This window comes from Epinephelus fuscoguttatus, linkage group LG12 (assembly GCF_011397635.1).
Source record: "Epinephelus fuscoguttatus linkage group LG12, E.fuscoguttatus.final_Chr_v1".
Taxonomy (NCBI): domain Eukaryota; kingdom Metazoa; phylum Chordata; class Actinopteri; order Perciformes; family Serranidae; genus Epinephelus; species Epinephelus fuscoguttatus.
Window position 1 is genome coordinate 21,486,149 of NC_064763.1, and position 17,346 is coordinate 21,503,494.

Below are 17,346 nucleotides of genomic sequence, written 5' to 3' on the forward strand. Positions count from 1 at the left end.
TGTACCTAATAAAGTGGCTGGTGAGTTCATACAAAATATATCAACACATCCAGCAGAAAAACACTAAAGAAGGAAAACACTACTAAACACACTTAAACAAACATCTTCAGAGTAATGGGCCCACTTTGCATCTGTTTATTAAAAAAGAAAAGCATATCAGACATATTACAATGAAGGCAGACTGACCACTCCATTGAGAGGAACCACAACACACTGTCCAAAAGCAGCCCAGTGTACTTATCCAGTATATCAATGTACTCACATCAGCTAGGAAAGATGAAATGCATGGTCTAGTTGAAAATGTGGGAAATATATTACAAAACACAGTTTTGTTTAAACCATAGCAATAACAAAAACTGTCCGTTCCTGGTTTCCAAGCACCAAATCAGTACAAACAAAAAGGCACTTGATGCTTCTGCAAAGGGATTGCTTGAGAAGATAATGACCTATTTCTTCATTTCACACTTGTGTACGAACACTGACAAGTATATGAAAATGAAATAAAAATATTCTCTCATAAAAGCTAACAAACAATACAAAAAGAGATTTATAAACAGTGTGTTAGTATTAATAGTGCAGTATCACATGGTGTGTAGTCTGATGTGGAATGCCTATTCTACAATGTGACATGCATAGTGTACGTTAGCAACAATATACTGGACTGCTGCGGGTTAGGTTACAGACGGTAGCTGATGCGTATTGAGTGAAAGCGTAGAAAAAGTACAAACATTCTGCAGTTTGCATGCTCAGGAAGAATACATGATGCCACCACATCTCAATTCAGGACATACGTGTAAGTGGAAGGCAGTGTTACAAATGGCCTTTAGTGAGGTTTGTTAAATGTTACAGACAAAGACAGAGCATGTCTGTATCAGCATTAGTTCAGAGAGACACCTGGAGGACTCTGTCACGTGGTGGAAGTCTGTCTCTGGAGCATTAAGGTAGCATACTGTGTTGCAGCACAGTAAGATAGGCTTGCTTTGGTGTACGGACTGAGATTTCAAGAGCAGAGTCAAACGGTCTTGGTCAGCTGGTCTGTGCCAGATGCACATCTGGAGCTTGGTGATATTTAATTTTCAGCTAAACTAGAGCAGTTATGTTCCTTAATGGTTTGAGACAACAGTCCTATTTTTAAACTTTAAAAAAAAAAAAAAAAAAATTAAAAACGCTGAAAACAGGTGTTGATAACACTGATATACAAAGATAGTGCTCCCTGTCCGCAGTGTAATAATGTCAACCAAGACTGAGTCAAAAGTTAAGTTGCGGTTTGAATTTGTGAGTCAGTGAGTAGTGCTGATAAACAGGAAGGTTTCTTATTTCTTTGTCTCTCTCATGTCAAGAGTTGCGCAAACAGTTTTACTTTGCTAATCAGGTCTGACCAGACAGCTTAGAGTCAAGTCAAGACCTGTGCACGGATGTTGTTTGTGCTAATGAAGCAGTTTAACTTTGAATGTGACGTGCTGACCTTTTAGTGGCAGGAATAAGGGTGTAGTATGAGTTGTTTTCGTGACTAACATAGACAATCATGATTTGAAACTGGTAGTGAGGGACAGCTCTGCAGCCAGCAGCAGTGAAACAGGCTGCGCATCCACTGAAAGTGCTTGTTTTGTCACTGAAAGGCTCAGATTATTAAGTGTCTGACAACATTATGGGAAAGAGCCCTACAGAGACGATAGAGTAAGATCCTTTTTGTTTAGTGGGTTAGGTTAGTTTCTTCTCTCTTCCCTCATCAAATGAGGGAGTAGGGGGGAGAATTCAGTCTGCACAAATGTCTCTCCTTGGCTCTGCCTTCCCTACGCTCTGTCCTACTTTTCTATCCATCTATCACTCCCACTCATAGTCTCAAGTATGTGTATCAGGGATTAGAACATCTAGAAACAGCCCCCAAATCACAACTGCCAAACCCCATTTATGTAAACAGTCATTTTAGAATCGTAAAACAGACTTAATTTACAATCGACAGAAACAAAATAAAACTCAAAGAAACTGTCTCTGCTTGTGTTTTCACTGTTTCAACGATCACAAACTCTGGTTTGGTTGAAATAAACTCTTAATTCACTGACTTAGATGTGAAAATATGCTGGCGCTATCCACGCTAAAATTACTGTTTATTCAAATGGAGTCTGGTGATGCCAGCGATTTTAGGGTCGTTCGTCATTTCTGATGAAACGAAAAAGAATCCTACATTATAACAGAAAGATCTATCTCTGTAGGGATCCTTTCCATAATGTTGACAGACACCTAATAACAATCTGAGCCTGTCACTGACAAAAACAAGCTTTAAATTGACAGTGTACAAATGCCCCAAGTGGTGACACTGCAGCCCGTTTTGTGGGCGCTGCCTGCAGCACTCACGTTCAACACCGAATACGTTTAAACAAGAAAATGGGAAAATAGGATCCAGGTTGAAAAATACCAAAGTCAACCTTTATTTGCTCGACAGGAGCTTTAAGTGGATTCATTTTTACGTCATTTTACTGTTTGGTTTGGGTGTTCTGTGATTTGAATTTGATTTTATTAGTCTGAATCAATTCATGCTCTCCAGTAAGGATGAATATGTACTTTTAGCCTCTACAGCTCGATGCTGTAAAATGTTATCCTGTTATCGTCCATGATTAGACTACATTCAGGCTAATCAGCTGCAAATATCAGCATGTATTAATGCGGTCAAACTTTAAGTAAGGATGTACTTACAAGAACCTTGCACAACACAGAAAAGGTGCTCCCATACGGACTCCTTTGATCAATAACGCTAACCGCTAAGTGTTTCTACCAGTACGTTTCTAAAGTGTCTTCACCCTTTCATGAGAACAAGGCACTGGCAGTTTGAAGAAGCAGAGAAGTGGGAACACGCCCCCGAATCGTCCCCTGAAAGTGCTTGTCATGCTGACTGTAAAGAGTTTGTGGCAACTCTTACAAAATGTTAGGTGGGATATTCTCGGTGTTCAACCCCCAGTCAGAGTAAAAAGAGGTAATGCAGTGGTTATACTCTAGTGAGGTTTAACATGTTTGACTATGAAGAGTAAACGCAGCTCCAGAGCACTGCAGAAAGATATACCGTACAGTCATCAGCTGGAGTCGATGTCTGAGGAGTTCTCTAAGGCTTGTCTCATGAAGGAGGCCCATCGTATGGTGCTCGCATAATGCTATATTCTCTACATGTAAGGCCATCTAATGTACAGCCGCTTCAGTTTAACCTTGGAAGCATAGCGGTTAATAGATCATTTTGTTTTTCACATTACTGTACTCTCTTAATATACATAACTTCAACAGATAAATATTGTCATTCACACTTAGATCCCTCGCTTGGTCCTTTGCATGTTAATATATTATCAGTTAAATGTCTCAAGCTTTTATCAAGTCTTTAAATCTCAGTGTAAAATGTTCAGGTTTGGTCTTTGAGAGAGAGGCGTGGCTGATCAGTGAGCTTAACCCTGCTCCAGGCTCTCCGTCGCTTGCACAGCAGAGTACGTGGTTGCAGACGCCTGTCGGGTGAAGAAGGACGCGGCTCTCTTCGGCTTCAAGCGTTTGATTTCTTTTCCTGAAAAGCGATGGGAGAAATATTGGAGAAGCTGTTACTACAGGTGAGGGAGATCGTTAAGTAGGCCTGGATGACTGAACGTAACCACGAGACTCACCATTGTCCACGTAGCTGATGGTGTTAAGTGAATGGACCCGGCTGCACACTACACTGCCTTGCCTCTGCAGCATCCCGCGTCGTCCTCCACGTCCGTTCTTGTTGCTGCCGTCTTGCCCAGCAGGCTGCTGAGACTGACCCACCTCACCGTCCGTATCGGCCGCAGCTCCTCCCTCGGACGCAGACTTCAGCTCCACGCAGAACTCAATGAAGCCGCTCATGAGCTCCGCCTGTTTGACACAAGAAAATAACACAAATGAGAAATTTTGAGCCTTAAAGAGATATCTCGGATTGGCACATCGCCAGAAACATGGCAGAGTTAACACCAGGGATCAGTATCACTATGCGCTATGCTGTGGTTTACAAGACTCACTACTCTAGGGCCAAGCTGAAGAAATTATTTCCTGGTACCAACGACACGACAGGTGGTCTCTCTCCCCAGCAGACTACACACACACACACACACATTTTTCTGTTGCCCAAAGCTCTACTCCTTTTGGTCGTATTTTTTTTTACACCCTCTCTGGGGTTCTTAGAATTCCCTTAAACCCATGCCCCCTAACTAGACATTATCTATGTTCTCTTCAGAGCCACCACACTCCTTTGACAAAAACGGTAATTTTACCTCGCAGAACATAGGAGCTTCTCCTCTACGACAGCCTTGATTGGTTATTTTGTTTGTGTTATTGCATGACTTTGGTTGTATTCAAACTAACCCTTTAAAACACCAAAGTCACACAATAACACAAACAAACTAACCGATCGAGGCAGCAGCAGACCAGCAGCTCCCGCGTTCTGCAAGGTAGAATTAATGAAGCTTAACATAAGCTCAGTCAGGAAGACTTTCTTTATGCTATATCGGATATCCATTGACAATTCTCTCTCCATCCCACTCCCACCACTTCCACCAATCAGCTGACTCTGGGTGTTCCCTCTATGGGTTAGCCAGTCAAGCTTTGCCACGATCTCCTTCAGCCGTTCATGTTGCTGCTGCCAAACTTTAAATCTGTTTTCCTCTCTGCTCCTGCCAGCTGTCATTTTAGGTGCCCTCCTCCTTCACCCCATTCACATCAAGTCACCTTATCAAGAGCCCAGGACAAGCTCATCAAAGCCCATTCTCCTTCACATCAACCACCATTACCACCACCAGCATCTAGACTCCATAAAAGGGGATCCCTAATCTACTCCGTCTTTACCACCCTCCTGGAATAGATGACATCACGATGGGGTCTGATCACCAAAGACTTTTCACTTGTCTCACAATTATGTGCACATGTAAATAAATATTCTTTTCTCTCAGAACGAGTCTCTCCTGTTTCTGTCTGGTGGAGTCTGGTGGCTTTGAAAAGAGCACACACGACAGCTTTAGTTCCCCATCAGATAAAGGTCTGTCTGTCGGCAAGGTAAAGCAGTGCAAATATTCTAAATATAGCATACACTTTAACTGATATTGATTTTTTTAAGGTGGCTAAAATACATTTTGCTGCTGCCCTCATGCACAACAGTACATTGTTTAGCTTCCACGGCAGCACTCCTGCCTACTTCTCCATACTGGAGGCATGCCAACCACCATCTATTGTGGTTAATACACTGGCTATAGATAAGTACCTCATACACCACTACTTCAGAAAAATCCAAACTGACCCTTTGACTTCGAGCTCTGAACGTATACATAATGAACAGCTGTACTTTACTTCTCGATGGTCCATTACTGAACTGCAGGCACATAAAAGGTCACATTGCCAGCCTTGGATTAGAGCCTGGTGTGATTATGTATTTCTGCCTCGATCATTATGTAACATCTCTTCACCATCTGTTGGCTGAGACAGTCTTTTTCAAACCGAACAATGACTGAACAAAGATGATGCGCATGTAAGTACAGAAAAATATTTGAAATCTATTCGGTTTCGACGCTAATATCGAGTGTTATGCTCCGGTAGGAACAAATGGCCACAGTAGCTGCACCCGATCCTGGAGCTCGCTCTCACAAACACCAGATGCAGTGCGCTCTCTAGAGATGGCTGCATATTCTCTCTGCTTGTTGAAAACATTTGAAGTGAGACACACTTAAAAGGACTACATCTGTCGCAGCAGCAAGGCGTTCTTAAATTGATGTTCAAACTCCAGCGAAGATGCAGAGTTGCCGACCACGACAGCTGCGACCCCAAAAAAGCCGATCGACAACACACTTAACAGTTGTGAGGTAATGTGCATACAGGTGTTAAATATAATCTCAGTTTCACAAATACATTCTTACCTGTTTAGAGTAGATCTTTAGCAACTTGTTGACAGGAGTGCCGTCTTCATCTCCATCAAACTCCAGCCACAGAATGTGTGAGTCCCCCTGATCCTCAGGGTAGCTGTGGTCCCAGGAAAGCTCGTTGAAATGCAGGCCGAGCAGTACGTGCTGCAAGGAAATGTGTTCAATCAGAGAACTCGGGTTAGTTATCATCAGAAATGAAAACAACTTCAACATTCCTGCAGTGTGCACCTCAGCTTTGTGTCACCACCCCCTGCTGCAGCCACCTGATCTCGTCCACCTTCCAGGCGTGGCACAGTTCATCTCAAACAAGCCTACTGTTAATGTTTAAAAAGCGCCGTTGATGTGTATGTCACACTAGACAAGGACTCTGTCGTGTCACGCCTGTCATGCCTCTGGAACGTCATCATGCTATGGCATTGTGACGGCGTTGTTTGATTCTGTGTAAAAAATGCAAAGCCAGCGTGATAAAGGGTCTTTGTTGCAGCAGTTTTGTGGGATCTCTGTGAAAAAATGGCTATTGTGTTGTTGTTTTACAGAGCTGCCAACCAAAGACAACACAGCACTCACCTTTTCTTTGACATCCATCACATAAACTCCCTCCAGGCAGATCCCAACATTGACCGCTTTGCGTTTGGCCCTCTGGAGAATCCCTTGCACTGGTTTATCAATCTCCCCAGAGAAGAAAGCGCACCTGTTTGTGTAGTTAATGTCAATTATACTTAACACAAAGTGATTTGAGGTAAAACTAACTCCTGTGGAGTATGAGTGGCTCATTACACAAGTTCTTACCCGTAATAAGGCAGAGTGTGACACTTGTTGAGGTACTGGTGTAGGAGATGTGTGGGCTCAGCGAAGTTTCCAACAGATGTGCTGATCTTTCTGTACTCCTCCAAGAGGTTCTGCTCCAGCCCTGCCTGACGGCTCGACTTCCCTCTCAGAGTGGAGAGCAGACCTCCGCTCCCCATGACAACGTGTGCAGGCAGAAAAGAGGACAGCTTCTTCTCTCTGTGGAGAGCAAATGAAATGCATTAAGTGCATCTTTGTATGTGCAAATTACTGGATGCTGGAACAACCTCTTGCATCAGTGCAATACTCATATGCTACTGTACTGTGCCATTATACATTTCTCCTTCAATCATCTGGTTTCTTCACTTCTACAGGTGTTGTAAAAAACAATGCTACAAATCAAGTCCTCAAATTAACACCCACAACCCACCAAATGCAGGCAAATTGTTGTCAGTGGCGTCTAAAATCATCAGGACATCTGCCGGCGGACAGAGAAAAGGCACAACAGGAAGAGACGTCAGGGAGCAACGCTACTGGCCACAGAACCTTATTCATTTTGAATGTGGTCAGAGTTCACCAAATTCTAACCAACAACCATCAACAAAAACATGCACGCACGCACACGCACACACACACACACACACACACACACACACACACACTATACACGGCCACTTGTTACTGTATCAACTTCACTGCCTCACACATTAATTTTGAGGCAATAGCTCAGGGTGGAGCGAGTGTGTGTGTAGACTGAACTACAGAGAGACTGTCGGTGAAAAAAAGTTATTTTCATACCCTGCTATAGATTCTTTCCTCTCCTCAATCATCCCATTTAAATGTCCTCTGTAATATGTTGATATTTGCCCTGATGACGGCCACAAGCTGAAACACACTGGTCTCACAATTAAGTTTTTTACAGTGTGTGTGCTGCTGGAGTTCTGACCTCTGCCCCTCTATTACTACCAATCACATTATGACCGAAAAAAACAATCTCTCCTGAAGTGTGACAGTTTCTGTTTTCGGTGTCATACAAGATGTCAACATGATTACTTTGAGATCCTCTCTAAAATGCAATCTGTAACCAGTAATTACAATAGAAAGCATGATTCCATTCATAGATATCAAGCATTATTTATATGTAGGCGATGACCTCTGTGTCTTTTCTCATTTCCTCATTTCCTTGAGGGAAAAGCAGCTAACATTACAGCGGTTTATGGTCAGAGAGAAACAAGAAGTGACTTTTAGGCTTTTGGATGAAGTCCCAATATTTGTTTTGATTTTGAACACCAAATAAAGGGAGATTTCTTTACAGCATGAAGCTGTAAAAAGAGAAGAAGAGACACAAACTAAGATATTATTACAATTCCATTAGCAAACAAATATTAGACTTCCTCAGAAATATCTATTCAGAAGTATGTCACTACTGACTGTAGGCAGCCTGTTGTGTAAGCAGCTAAAATAAGAACAGTAACTACACTCCTTTAGTTTGCTGTATCATATGTGCTGTGATATATAGGGCCCCATCAAGTACCTCTAATCTCAGACCTTTAATCACAATCAAGTCTCAAAAGGCTTTAGAAAGAAAAAAGACACATTCCCACAACCATCCCACTCCAATCAAAAATGCCATTTTGTGCATTCTTGTACTCGGCACTTAAAAACCAACAAGTGCCACAAAAGCGCTGCTGTGGCACAATATGAACAGCATTACAAAAGAAAAAAATCAACCCCCCTCAAACAAAAGAACTGTTGACCTTTTCTCTCACTGCCTGAGGATTCCCATCAAATTGCAACATGCTGTCTCTGACTGTGCCGAAGTACTTGAAACTGCTCAATTTACCAGCTGCCCTTTAGAATATGTGGGCTGAGGGACATGAGTTTGGTTGGGCTTTTTTAACAATGTCGATTTTTCTTAGTGCATTAAGTTCAGCGCGGCGGCCTCTCACCGTCTGATTAACAGCAGGGCCCAGTACACACTTCCTCATTTTCTAAAAAAGGTGAACTATAACCGAGGCAACCATAAACTTCACAAAATGCCCATTTAAGCAAGTGCTGCAGCCAGAAGGACAGAAAGTCAAGTGGGATCCTGTGATGAACAGAGTGCTGTGTGTGTCGATGATCTTACCAGAAAATAGGCTCACTGTTAACATCCGTGTAAGTGCTTATGGTTACACCACAATTATACAGTTAAATGAATTCCTGTTTTTCAAATGCAGATAAGGACTCGTTTTTCGATTTCCAATTTCCAAACGAGAAACGGGAGATGACTCGTTTCCCGTTTTTTGTTTACCTACTTCAAAAGGAATAACGAATGGCCGCAAAGTACACGGACCCTAGTGGTGGTTCTTAGCATAAAGGCTGGAAGCAGAGGGAAACATCTAAACGGCTCTGACCAAAGACAAAAACACACTGAGTGGTATCGATCCACTCATCTAAGTGAATAATCACACTCCCCAAAATGTAAAACTATTCCTTTAAGAGAAACTGAAGGGTCAGTGTGATCATGTAGAGAATTCAGAAATATAAAATTCATTTAAAACCCACATCTAGAATTTGGTCAGATATTTCTTAACCAACCTTTCTAACTTACCTTATAGTCGAAGTAAACTGTTGGCCGTCAAGACCAGTTCCCTCATCAAGAACAAGAGACAAGGCTCCGAGAGTCGCCCAGTGCTCGGGATCGCAGGGGTATCGACCTGTGAGAATGTTGTCCCTGGCCTCCTCATACAGGAGCCTCAGCACGCCCTCATCATCTATCTGCTCAGGAGTGAGACGAAGACAATTATCCATCAGTTATCAGGAACATTAGTCATTCTGAGGACAACATCTTTGAACAGAAAAGACACAGAACTTCTAGACATTTACCAAAAATCTATATTGAAGCCCACTGAGCATTGTGTGGGTCAGGTTCACTAAACTGTAAGACTCAAAGTACCCACTGAACAATGTCTTAATAATTCACTCAAATGTCAAATTAATGGATGTTCTGACAGAGAACTAAGGTTAATAGTACCTGCAGCTCTTTAGATTTAGGGTAAAACACATTGCGACGGTACTGGAGACATGGTTCATCTGAGGAAAAAGCAGAGGACAGTGATGCGTTAGGATTTTCTGTTCCTCCAATCATCACTGGGTGCGATTCAGCTCCAGCATCCAGGGTGGAGGAGTGAGGGTACAAAGACAAACACTATGGCCCCCGCTAACCCACTCTGCTCCGCCTCAGAGTCCTATTCTGTGTGTGGAAACCCCATCTACTCTACAAAAAAAACACAACAGCCTTTAAGTGATTATGCAATACTTGTTGTTTTATTTGTGGTAAGCTGTCCCTGTTGTGTTCTAGGTTTTATGGAAATACACTGTGCAGCAGTGTCATCAGTTCTTCTAAAAGGACAAGTGTGGGTTGTTGTACTTTGACTGTCAAGTAATGACAAATAACATCAGACACTGAGTCACTGCCTGACACCTCATTTACAACTTATTCAAAATTGTCACTGGAAGTCCATTGTGGGTAATAAAGTTAACAGAGAACTAAAAATTAGAAAAATTAGAGATGTTCTGATACCATTCTTCCCTCCTGATAACGATTCACAATCCTGATGTTGTGCATCAGCAGATAATGGGCACCAATCTGATACCACTGAATAAAAAATAACCACTCAGGTTAAACCCTCTGTAAAACATGAACAAATACATAAAGAGAATGAATGCCATACAACTTTGATTCATTACCTAGTTTGACATTCTACAGTTATCAGTTCTTCTTTACCGCTATACAACAGTAGCTGCCAAAGGCTCAACAGCACAATTTGCTGTTTACACTACTGTTTTAGAGCAGCAAAGAATTCCAGGAAACCTGCTGTTTTATCCAGGTGTGAAACTACTTTAAAGTTTAGCGATATATCACGTGGCATCGGATTGGTGCATTAGACTTGTATACTTGCTAGGGATGCGCACGACTAGTCCTCTAAACGATTAAATGTCTACCCCTTCACTAGTCGGCACCAGAAATATTAAACCAATTAGTGTGTTTTGTTTTATTTCTATACATAAGTGAATCGAATTTTTTCTCCTACCCCCAGTTGTAAATAATTATTTTCATTATGAATTAAATATCTGATCATTTTCTTGATTAACAGATCTATAAAATGAGATGACCATCACAATTTCCTTGAGCCCAGGGTAACATTTTCAAATTGCTCGTGTCATCCAACCATCCGTCCAAAATCCAAAGATTTTTAAATTTCATATGATAAAGGAAAAAAAACAAACAAACAGAAAAAAAACTCTGCATTTGAGAAGCTGGTCGAGATCATTTCTTTTTGAAGAATAACTCAAACAGTTAATCGTTTGTCAAAATTGTTGCCTAATAATTTTCCTTTAATCAGTTGTTTCAGCTCTACTTAGATCAACTAACTTTAAAATTTTAAAAATACAACTGATGGTTTGGTGACAATAATACTGTTACATGGTCTGTGTGACAGGCTTGGACCTGCTTTTAAAAGATATGACGTAACTGTTCTGGTTTTTCCATTCGGACAGGATTTGGCAACATGCTGTAAACACTGCTACAATGTTCGGATTAGCTGAATAACCCTCATCCTAGTGAGTGCTTAAAAAAATTGTATGATGTGAAGACTTAAGGGTAAAAATGTCTCAAGAGCCAACAACATCTACTCCTATATTATTTTACTGGGAAATATTCACTAAAATACAGCAAGAGTAATCTCTTTTCCACTCTCTTTCTCCAGGGGGCTTCTCTTCATGCTGACTTCCTACATGTTCCAGCTTTTACTTTGCTTGTTCAGCCACAGGTGTTTATTGCTTATCGCGCCAAGTCTATTTCCTTTTATTTATTCCAAACAAACCTGATAGCACTTTCACCCTGAGTGAGCTGCTAAGCACCGGCAATTTGGAAGTAAGCTATAAATCAACGGGGAACGGCTGCAGAAAAAGAAACCGGCTGTGCTTGGCATACAAACACACACACAGTTTTTTGAAACCAGGTTACTGAAAACAAGACGCTTAAAGCAGGAAACCAGAGACACTGTAACTGCACTGCCATAACTTGCTGATATTTACACTTATGTGGTTTAGTGGATACAGTATGTTATGGCACAGACTTATACAGGACCTGTTATGCTCATTGGGTTTCGATTAGAACATGTTTACACGTTTTAATGTTCCTCATACTGTCTGTGCTGGAACTCCTCCATTCATCCTCTATCTGAACTGCTCCATTTTAGTGCCTGTCTCTTTAAGCCCTCCTCTTGAAAAAGCCCAGTTGGCACTGATTGGTCAGTGTTTCTGATCTTCTGCATCGCAACGTCTCTGCATCGTCATCGCAACCGTGCTGTAGCAGCACTTTCCACATTGAAAAACCACCAATAAAAGCTTCTAAACCAAAATAGTTCCACCACACATGCAGCAGGAATATGAGCCTAAATGAGGGGGAAATTTACAACATCAGCGACGAAGATGTTTACCTGATGTCATCATGTAGCTACATGCAGCAGTTTAAGTATGTAAACACCTGAAGTAGCGTGCCTTGAGCAGATGACAATATAAAGAGGTATCTCACGAGCCAACGTCAGCCTGACCCTCATTATTTGAAAGTGGCCACATCTAATATGAACATCCGACATTGTAACATTAGGCTATATATATGATGAAAAAATAAGGAAAAGCATAATAAATTCCTTTAAAGAAGATGTAGCCTTTTAGTTGTTTTTTGATAGGAGTTTTTTTAATGAAGGGACAGGCTCTGTAGTCATAAGCCCCTTTTACACAGCCTGTTCAAGGTGAGAATGTTGCGCCGTTATTCCACCTCGCCTTTTTGTATAAAAAGTACGAACATGAAATGGGAGTGCGTTATTGTTCCACCTCTAAGCCAGCTGCGTTGGTAGTAACGGAACCAAATTGACGTCTGTGTAAAAGTGTGAATTAGCGGGACAGGTGTGATATTTGACGACATGTTATGAGTGTGATCCACCACTGGGAGTTTTAAAAGCAGCTAGTAGCAGTTAGTAACTAACTCAATGAAGAATGGCGACTGAAAAAATTTGGGAGACAGTGAGGTCCAGGAGCTCCTTACCTTCCAAGCAGACGATGAGATCGCCCACCATATAACAGGGTAAATGATTGCTGTTGCCATGTTATGCCATTGTCATTGTTTAGAGATTGTTGCCCAATGTGTATGTTATATGTCATGCTAAAGGCTGACACTGTTGTGTTACACATCCTGCCTGTTTTGCTTCCAGAATGCTGACATGCTATGTAAAGCCCTTTTTAAATAGGGATTGTGCATATTTGCAGGAAAGCCCAATCAGTCTTCTTTCACCATGGCAGTATAAAAACAAAATCGGGGAGTGCAGCGAAATACCGCCTGCCTACTTTTGTTCATACAGAATGCACCTTTTTCGGGGCAATGAGGGGCGTGAGCAAGTAACAAAACGTGTAGCTCAGCGCGTGACGTAACTAATGACTTGTGCTTTGCTCCGAGGGAAGCCGCGGCTAGTCAGTCCTTTAGCTATTCTCGCATAAGTCGGCCCGTCCTTCACCGTTCCCATCATTTGACGGTTAATGGCCTCTTCGTTTGCAAGGACAAGGAGGGCACGCAATTCCTTGCCTCCCCAGTCGCTCATCTTTAAAGTCTGTCAGGTTTGCGTTTCCATCTTGCTACTAGCTGCTCGCTAATTCCTGCTATCAGCTGTTTCCTGTTAGTTCACCGCCAGCTCGGATGAACTCGCCAATCCGGCTCTAAACGCTTGCAGCTTGCCTGCAAAACGGCCCAATATTCGCCAAAAATTCTGGCAGTGTAAAAGGGGCTTAAGAATCACACACTGGGGCGGCATTATGCCAGCATTGTTTGGTTCTGTATAAAAAAAACAAAGCTGGCATAAGGAAGGGTCTTCATTGCAGTAGTATTGCAGGATCTCTGTGTAGAGAGCTACAGTCACAGTAAATAGACTTCTTCATTCCAGTTTCATTTCTACTCCGACTGTGGATTAACTGAACATAGCTTAAAGTAATGATGTTTCCCTTCATTGCTCTGCACTGCTACTGCTGCCACCCTTTCCCTGTTTTGTGTCTTTGTCACACACACAATGTGTCACAATGTGTCATGTGCTCTTGTAAGAATTCTGTTAGAAACCAGGTTAAGTGTATACACAGCCAAGACATCATGTTTCTCCAGCAAAAACATGGCTCTATAAACCAAGTCCTCTAATCCTTACCTCACCAGGTTTCTTGCTCAGACAACTACCAAAAAAAATTGCTTGTTGCAAAAGGTTAACCTCTAAACACAAGACATAAACTCTCACCTTGTGAAATGTCTTCCTCTGAGGCCTCAGTGAAGCGATACAGCAAGTCCTGCCACTGCCGACACAGTTTGTATGGTTGATGCCTTGCCTTTAGCTGCAATTCTGAGGAGAGAGGAGGAGGCAAATGTAACACAGTGAAATGTGTCTATTTCCTGCTCTTTTGCCCTTTGCTTATGTGATACTGGAGTGGTTTACATCAAAGTATGGTACAACCATTTACAGAGTACATTTCAAAGGCAAAGCCACAAAGTAAAGCCTATTAATTTTCTGTTAAGGACCTGATGCTATTTAAATAGTTGAATAGATAAATTAAATCTACTGTATTGAGCCTGCTTGTACCATTTTATTTCTAATTAAAGAGCTACAGTACTGTATTACTGCTGTCCAATTGAGGCTTTTTAAGGACTCTAGACACATATCCTGCCTAACATCCTGCCAGAATTATCATATAAGAGAAGCGTTGCAGCATTTATGAGCATATAAAGTGTGGGTCAAGGTTCTTACCAAGCAGTGGAGAACAAAGCCAGAAGGCAAAAGCATCCTGTGTAGAATCAGGAATATGGAGAGCCTCACGAACAATGCGGCCCAACTCCTGCACAGAGACGCTGCCAAGCCCTTCTACTGATAAGTGTACTGCGCTGTCACCACAGAGGTATATAAGCACATCTTGAGCTGGGAGAGCAAACACAAATAAAAATACAAAGATGAGTCAGCCAGGAAAAACAACACATATAAACTGACACTTTGAAGTTACAGGTAAAGACTGTAAGATGTAGAGGGATTTAGTGGCTTGTAGCTGTGAGCATTGCAGACTGCAACAAGCTGAAACGTCTCCTGGTTAGAATTCCTTCAGTATCTATTGTTCGGAGGGTTCGGGAGATCTCCTCCTCTCTAAAACAAAAGGGCCCTGTGATTTAAACTGTTAAAATTGCTCCCTATGCAGATATAAACAGCTCATTCTAAGGTTACAGAAACATTAACGATTACAAGTTGGTCATTATACACTAAAAAACAAAACATACTTATTATATCATGTGCTGTTTCTGCCAACATAATCTTCCTAAATCCTACACTGGTCCTTTAATTTGCTGCAGATAAAAATAATGCATGTAAGAAAACACTGAGGAGTGATTTTATCCTCCATAAGTTACATAAATACTTGCTGCACCATACCACGTGAAAGAGTTGCAGAAGAAGCAACACTTCCTCTTTGTGAGTGATCATCCGACGAATCTGGAGGAAAACTGCAGTCGTCTCCTTCCATTTCTTCTCTGGAAAACTGTGACCAAACACAAAATCGAAAACATAACATGTACACACAACATATTTTAGAAACAGTTTCAAAAAATCTGTAAACCTCAACTAAGAAAAGACTCCCAAGGTGTGTTGATGTGTGAAATGGGTGGGAAAATAATCAACGCAAATATGTATATTCACATGGAAACTACATATGTGTTTACGTTGAGATGTGCGGATGCTAAAGTATGAGATGCACAAATGTCAGCATGAGCAGCACATCTGCAGCTTCCTTCTATCTAGCCATGTAGGATGCATTACCCATCATGCTTCCTAACCTTAATTGTTCGATGTGGCACATAGGACCTGGAAGGAATCTGCATTCATGCCTTAGAAATGTGACGTTTCATCAACCAAGAACTTATGATTTCTCATAATTAAAGCCATCTATGTAGAGCTGGCTAAGCAAAGGGGTCAAGAAGGTGCTCATACTAACATCTGTCTCATATACCTTAAAATAAAGAGCTAGTAATTGCCTCAGAGATGACTGGACAAATATCAGCAACATTAGTGGAGCGATCTTCCTCACTATATGCCACCTCATCCACTCCCTTTAGTCATGATTCAGTAAACAAGTAATCAGGCTAATATAGCCCTGGTCTCACTATGCACCAGCGCCACCATGTGGTATCAGACTGGAAAAGATCCAGTACAATCAGAACATCCCATCCTAGTGTTGTTGACCTCACCCAGTTGATCTAAACTTACTGTTTGGCTCCAACATGTCAGTGATATTCAGCACCGTGTATGTGGTATTGTATTAGCCTGTGAGCATTAGTGTAACAGACTAAATACAGAGTAGACGTAAATACAGGAACACAACGGCAAAACCCGAGGCCTGTGTTACAAGAGCTAGCTTGCTACCCATGTCCTATAACATTAGCTTTACATATGAGCCCAAACAAATCCAAAACAATGGCTCCAATACCCCAGAGAGCTATTCAACGCCACTAAGTTCGTTTAGCTAGCTAAAACACAAGGGAAGCGACCGTGCTAAGATAGCTACTAGCCTAAAAAGATTGTCACTGAACAATACTGCGATACTTTTAGATATAACAATATCGTTCAGTCATCAGTTGATGACGATTTTGCCACTTTAGTTGTTAGTTAGCTCCCTGTTGGTGTTTTGCCCAACAGTGTGACATACTGCTAATAGCAAGTGAAGACACATAATGTCTCTGTTGTCCACCTACCTCTCAGTTTTGGTAAATTTCCCTCCACTTGCTGTTTATGCACTGGATGGTATTTTTTTCTAAATACTGTAGCTGAATACAAAAGCTGATAAAGCGATTCGCTGTTGTCCAACTAGCTACGGCTAGCCAGTTGTCTAAAACTAGCTTTCCGGGCAGCTGCAACAGTTAGAGGAGTACGTGACTGGTACATGATTCGTTTACTCTGAACGGCTCCTTACTGGGCGTGACAGTCACTCTGAAAGATTTAAAACACCTCTTTAACTGAGGTACTTATGAATGAGATTGCTAAAAACAAATATCATAAAGCGTTCGTCAGGAGATAATTTCAAATAACGTAACCTACAGATTATGTACGTTTTGGATGCCGTTTATAAGAGTGTGGTTCAAAATGGCCGGATCCCGAGAGTGAATCGAATATCAGAGAGCGCGCCGTCGTCCCGTCACGTAATGGCAACGTCATCGCGTCTGTATCTACGCAGGCAGATTAATTTTATTTTGACCCAGCTGACTCCCCAGTAGGAAAATATGTTTCCCACTGCATCCCCAAAATAATAACAGAGCCAGACGTGCCATGTTTTAAAGAGATGCTGTCTCTATTTCACATGTCATGGCACAGGGCTGTTGGAATTGGTTTGTGAGTGAGTGTCTAAATGGTTCTTCATAAAAAACAAATGTCATTCAAAAATATTTATAAACATGCCAGTCACTACTATACAAACACAAACTGAGCTTTCTCTGATGAATATTCAAAAACAATTTACACTTACCATAAAACTTTATAGCCTGGGCTATTAATGTCTTAAATCACTGACCTCAACAGGCCTATATTTAGGACAAGCGTCTATACAG

The 17,346-nt window shown here is 41.6% G+C and overlaps 1 protein-coding gene across 1 annotated transcript; it reads right to left on the reverse strand.

Annotated features, from left to right (window-relative positions):
- Positions 1–105: 105 nt before the first annotated feature.
- frmd8 (FERM domain containing 8) lies at positions 106–16,789 on the reverse strand. Its single transcript, XM_049592245.1, has 11 exons — positions 16,498–16,789; positions 15,182–15,287; positions 14,513–14,680; positions 14,009–14,110; positions 9,703–9,761; positions 9,280–9,446; positions 6,690–6,905; positions 6,468–6,591; positions 5,895–6,044; positions 3,639–3,867; positions 106–3,541 (listed from the first exon to the last, which is right to left on the reverse strand). The coding sequence occupies exons 2-11, from the start codon at positions 15,270–15,272 to the stop codon at positions 3,429–3,431; spliced, it is 1,419 nt and encodes a 472-aa protein (XP_049448202.1). The 5' UTR covers positions 15,273–15,287; positions 16,498–16,789; the 3' UTR covers positions 106–3,428.
- Positions 16,790–17,346: the final 557 nt, after the last annotated feature.

Coding starts and splice junctions, on each gene's coding strand:
- frmd8 (XM_049592245.1), bottom strand. CDS start 15,272: ATGGAAGGAGACGACTGCAGTTTTCCTCCAGATTCGTCGGATGATCAC. Junction 9,762..14,008: donor AGAGGAAGACATTTCACAAG/GTGAGAGTTTAT, acceptor CTTTTTCCTCAG/ATGAACCATGTCTCCAGTAC. Junction 3,542..3,638: donor CATCAGCTACGTGGACAATG/GTGAGTCTCGTG, acceptor ATCGCTTTTCAG/GAAAAGAAATCAAACGCTTG.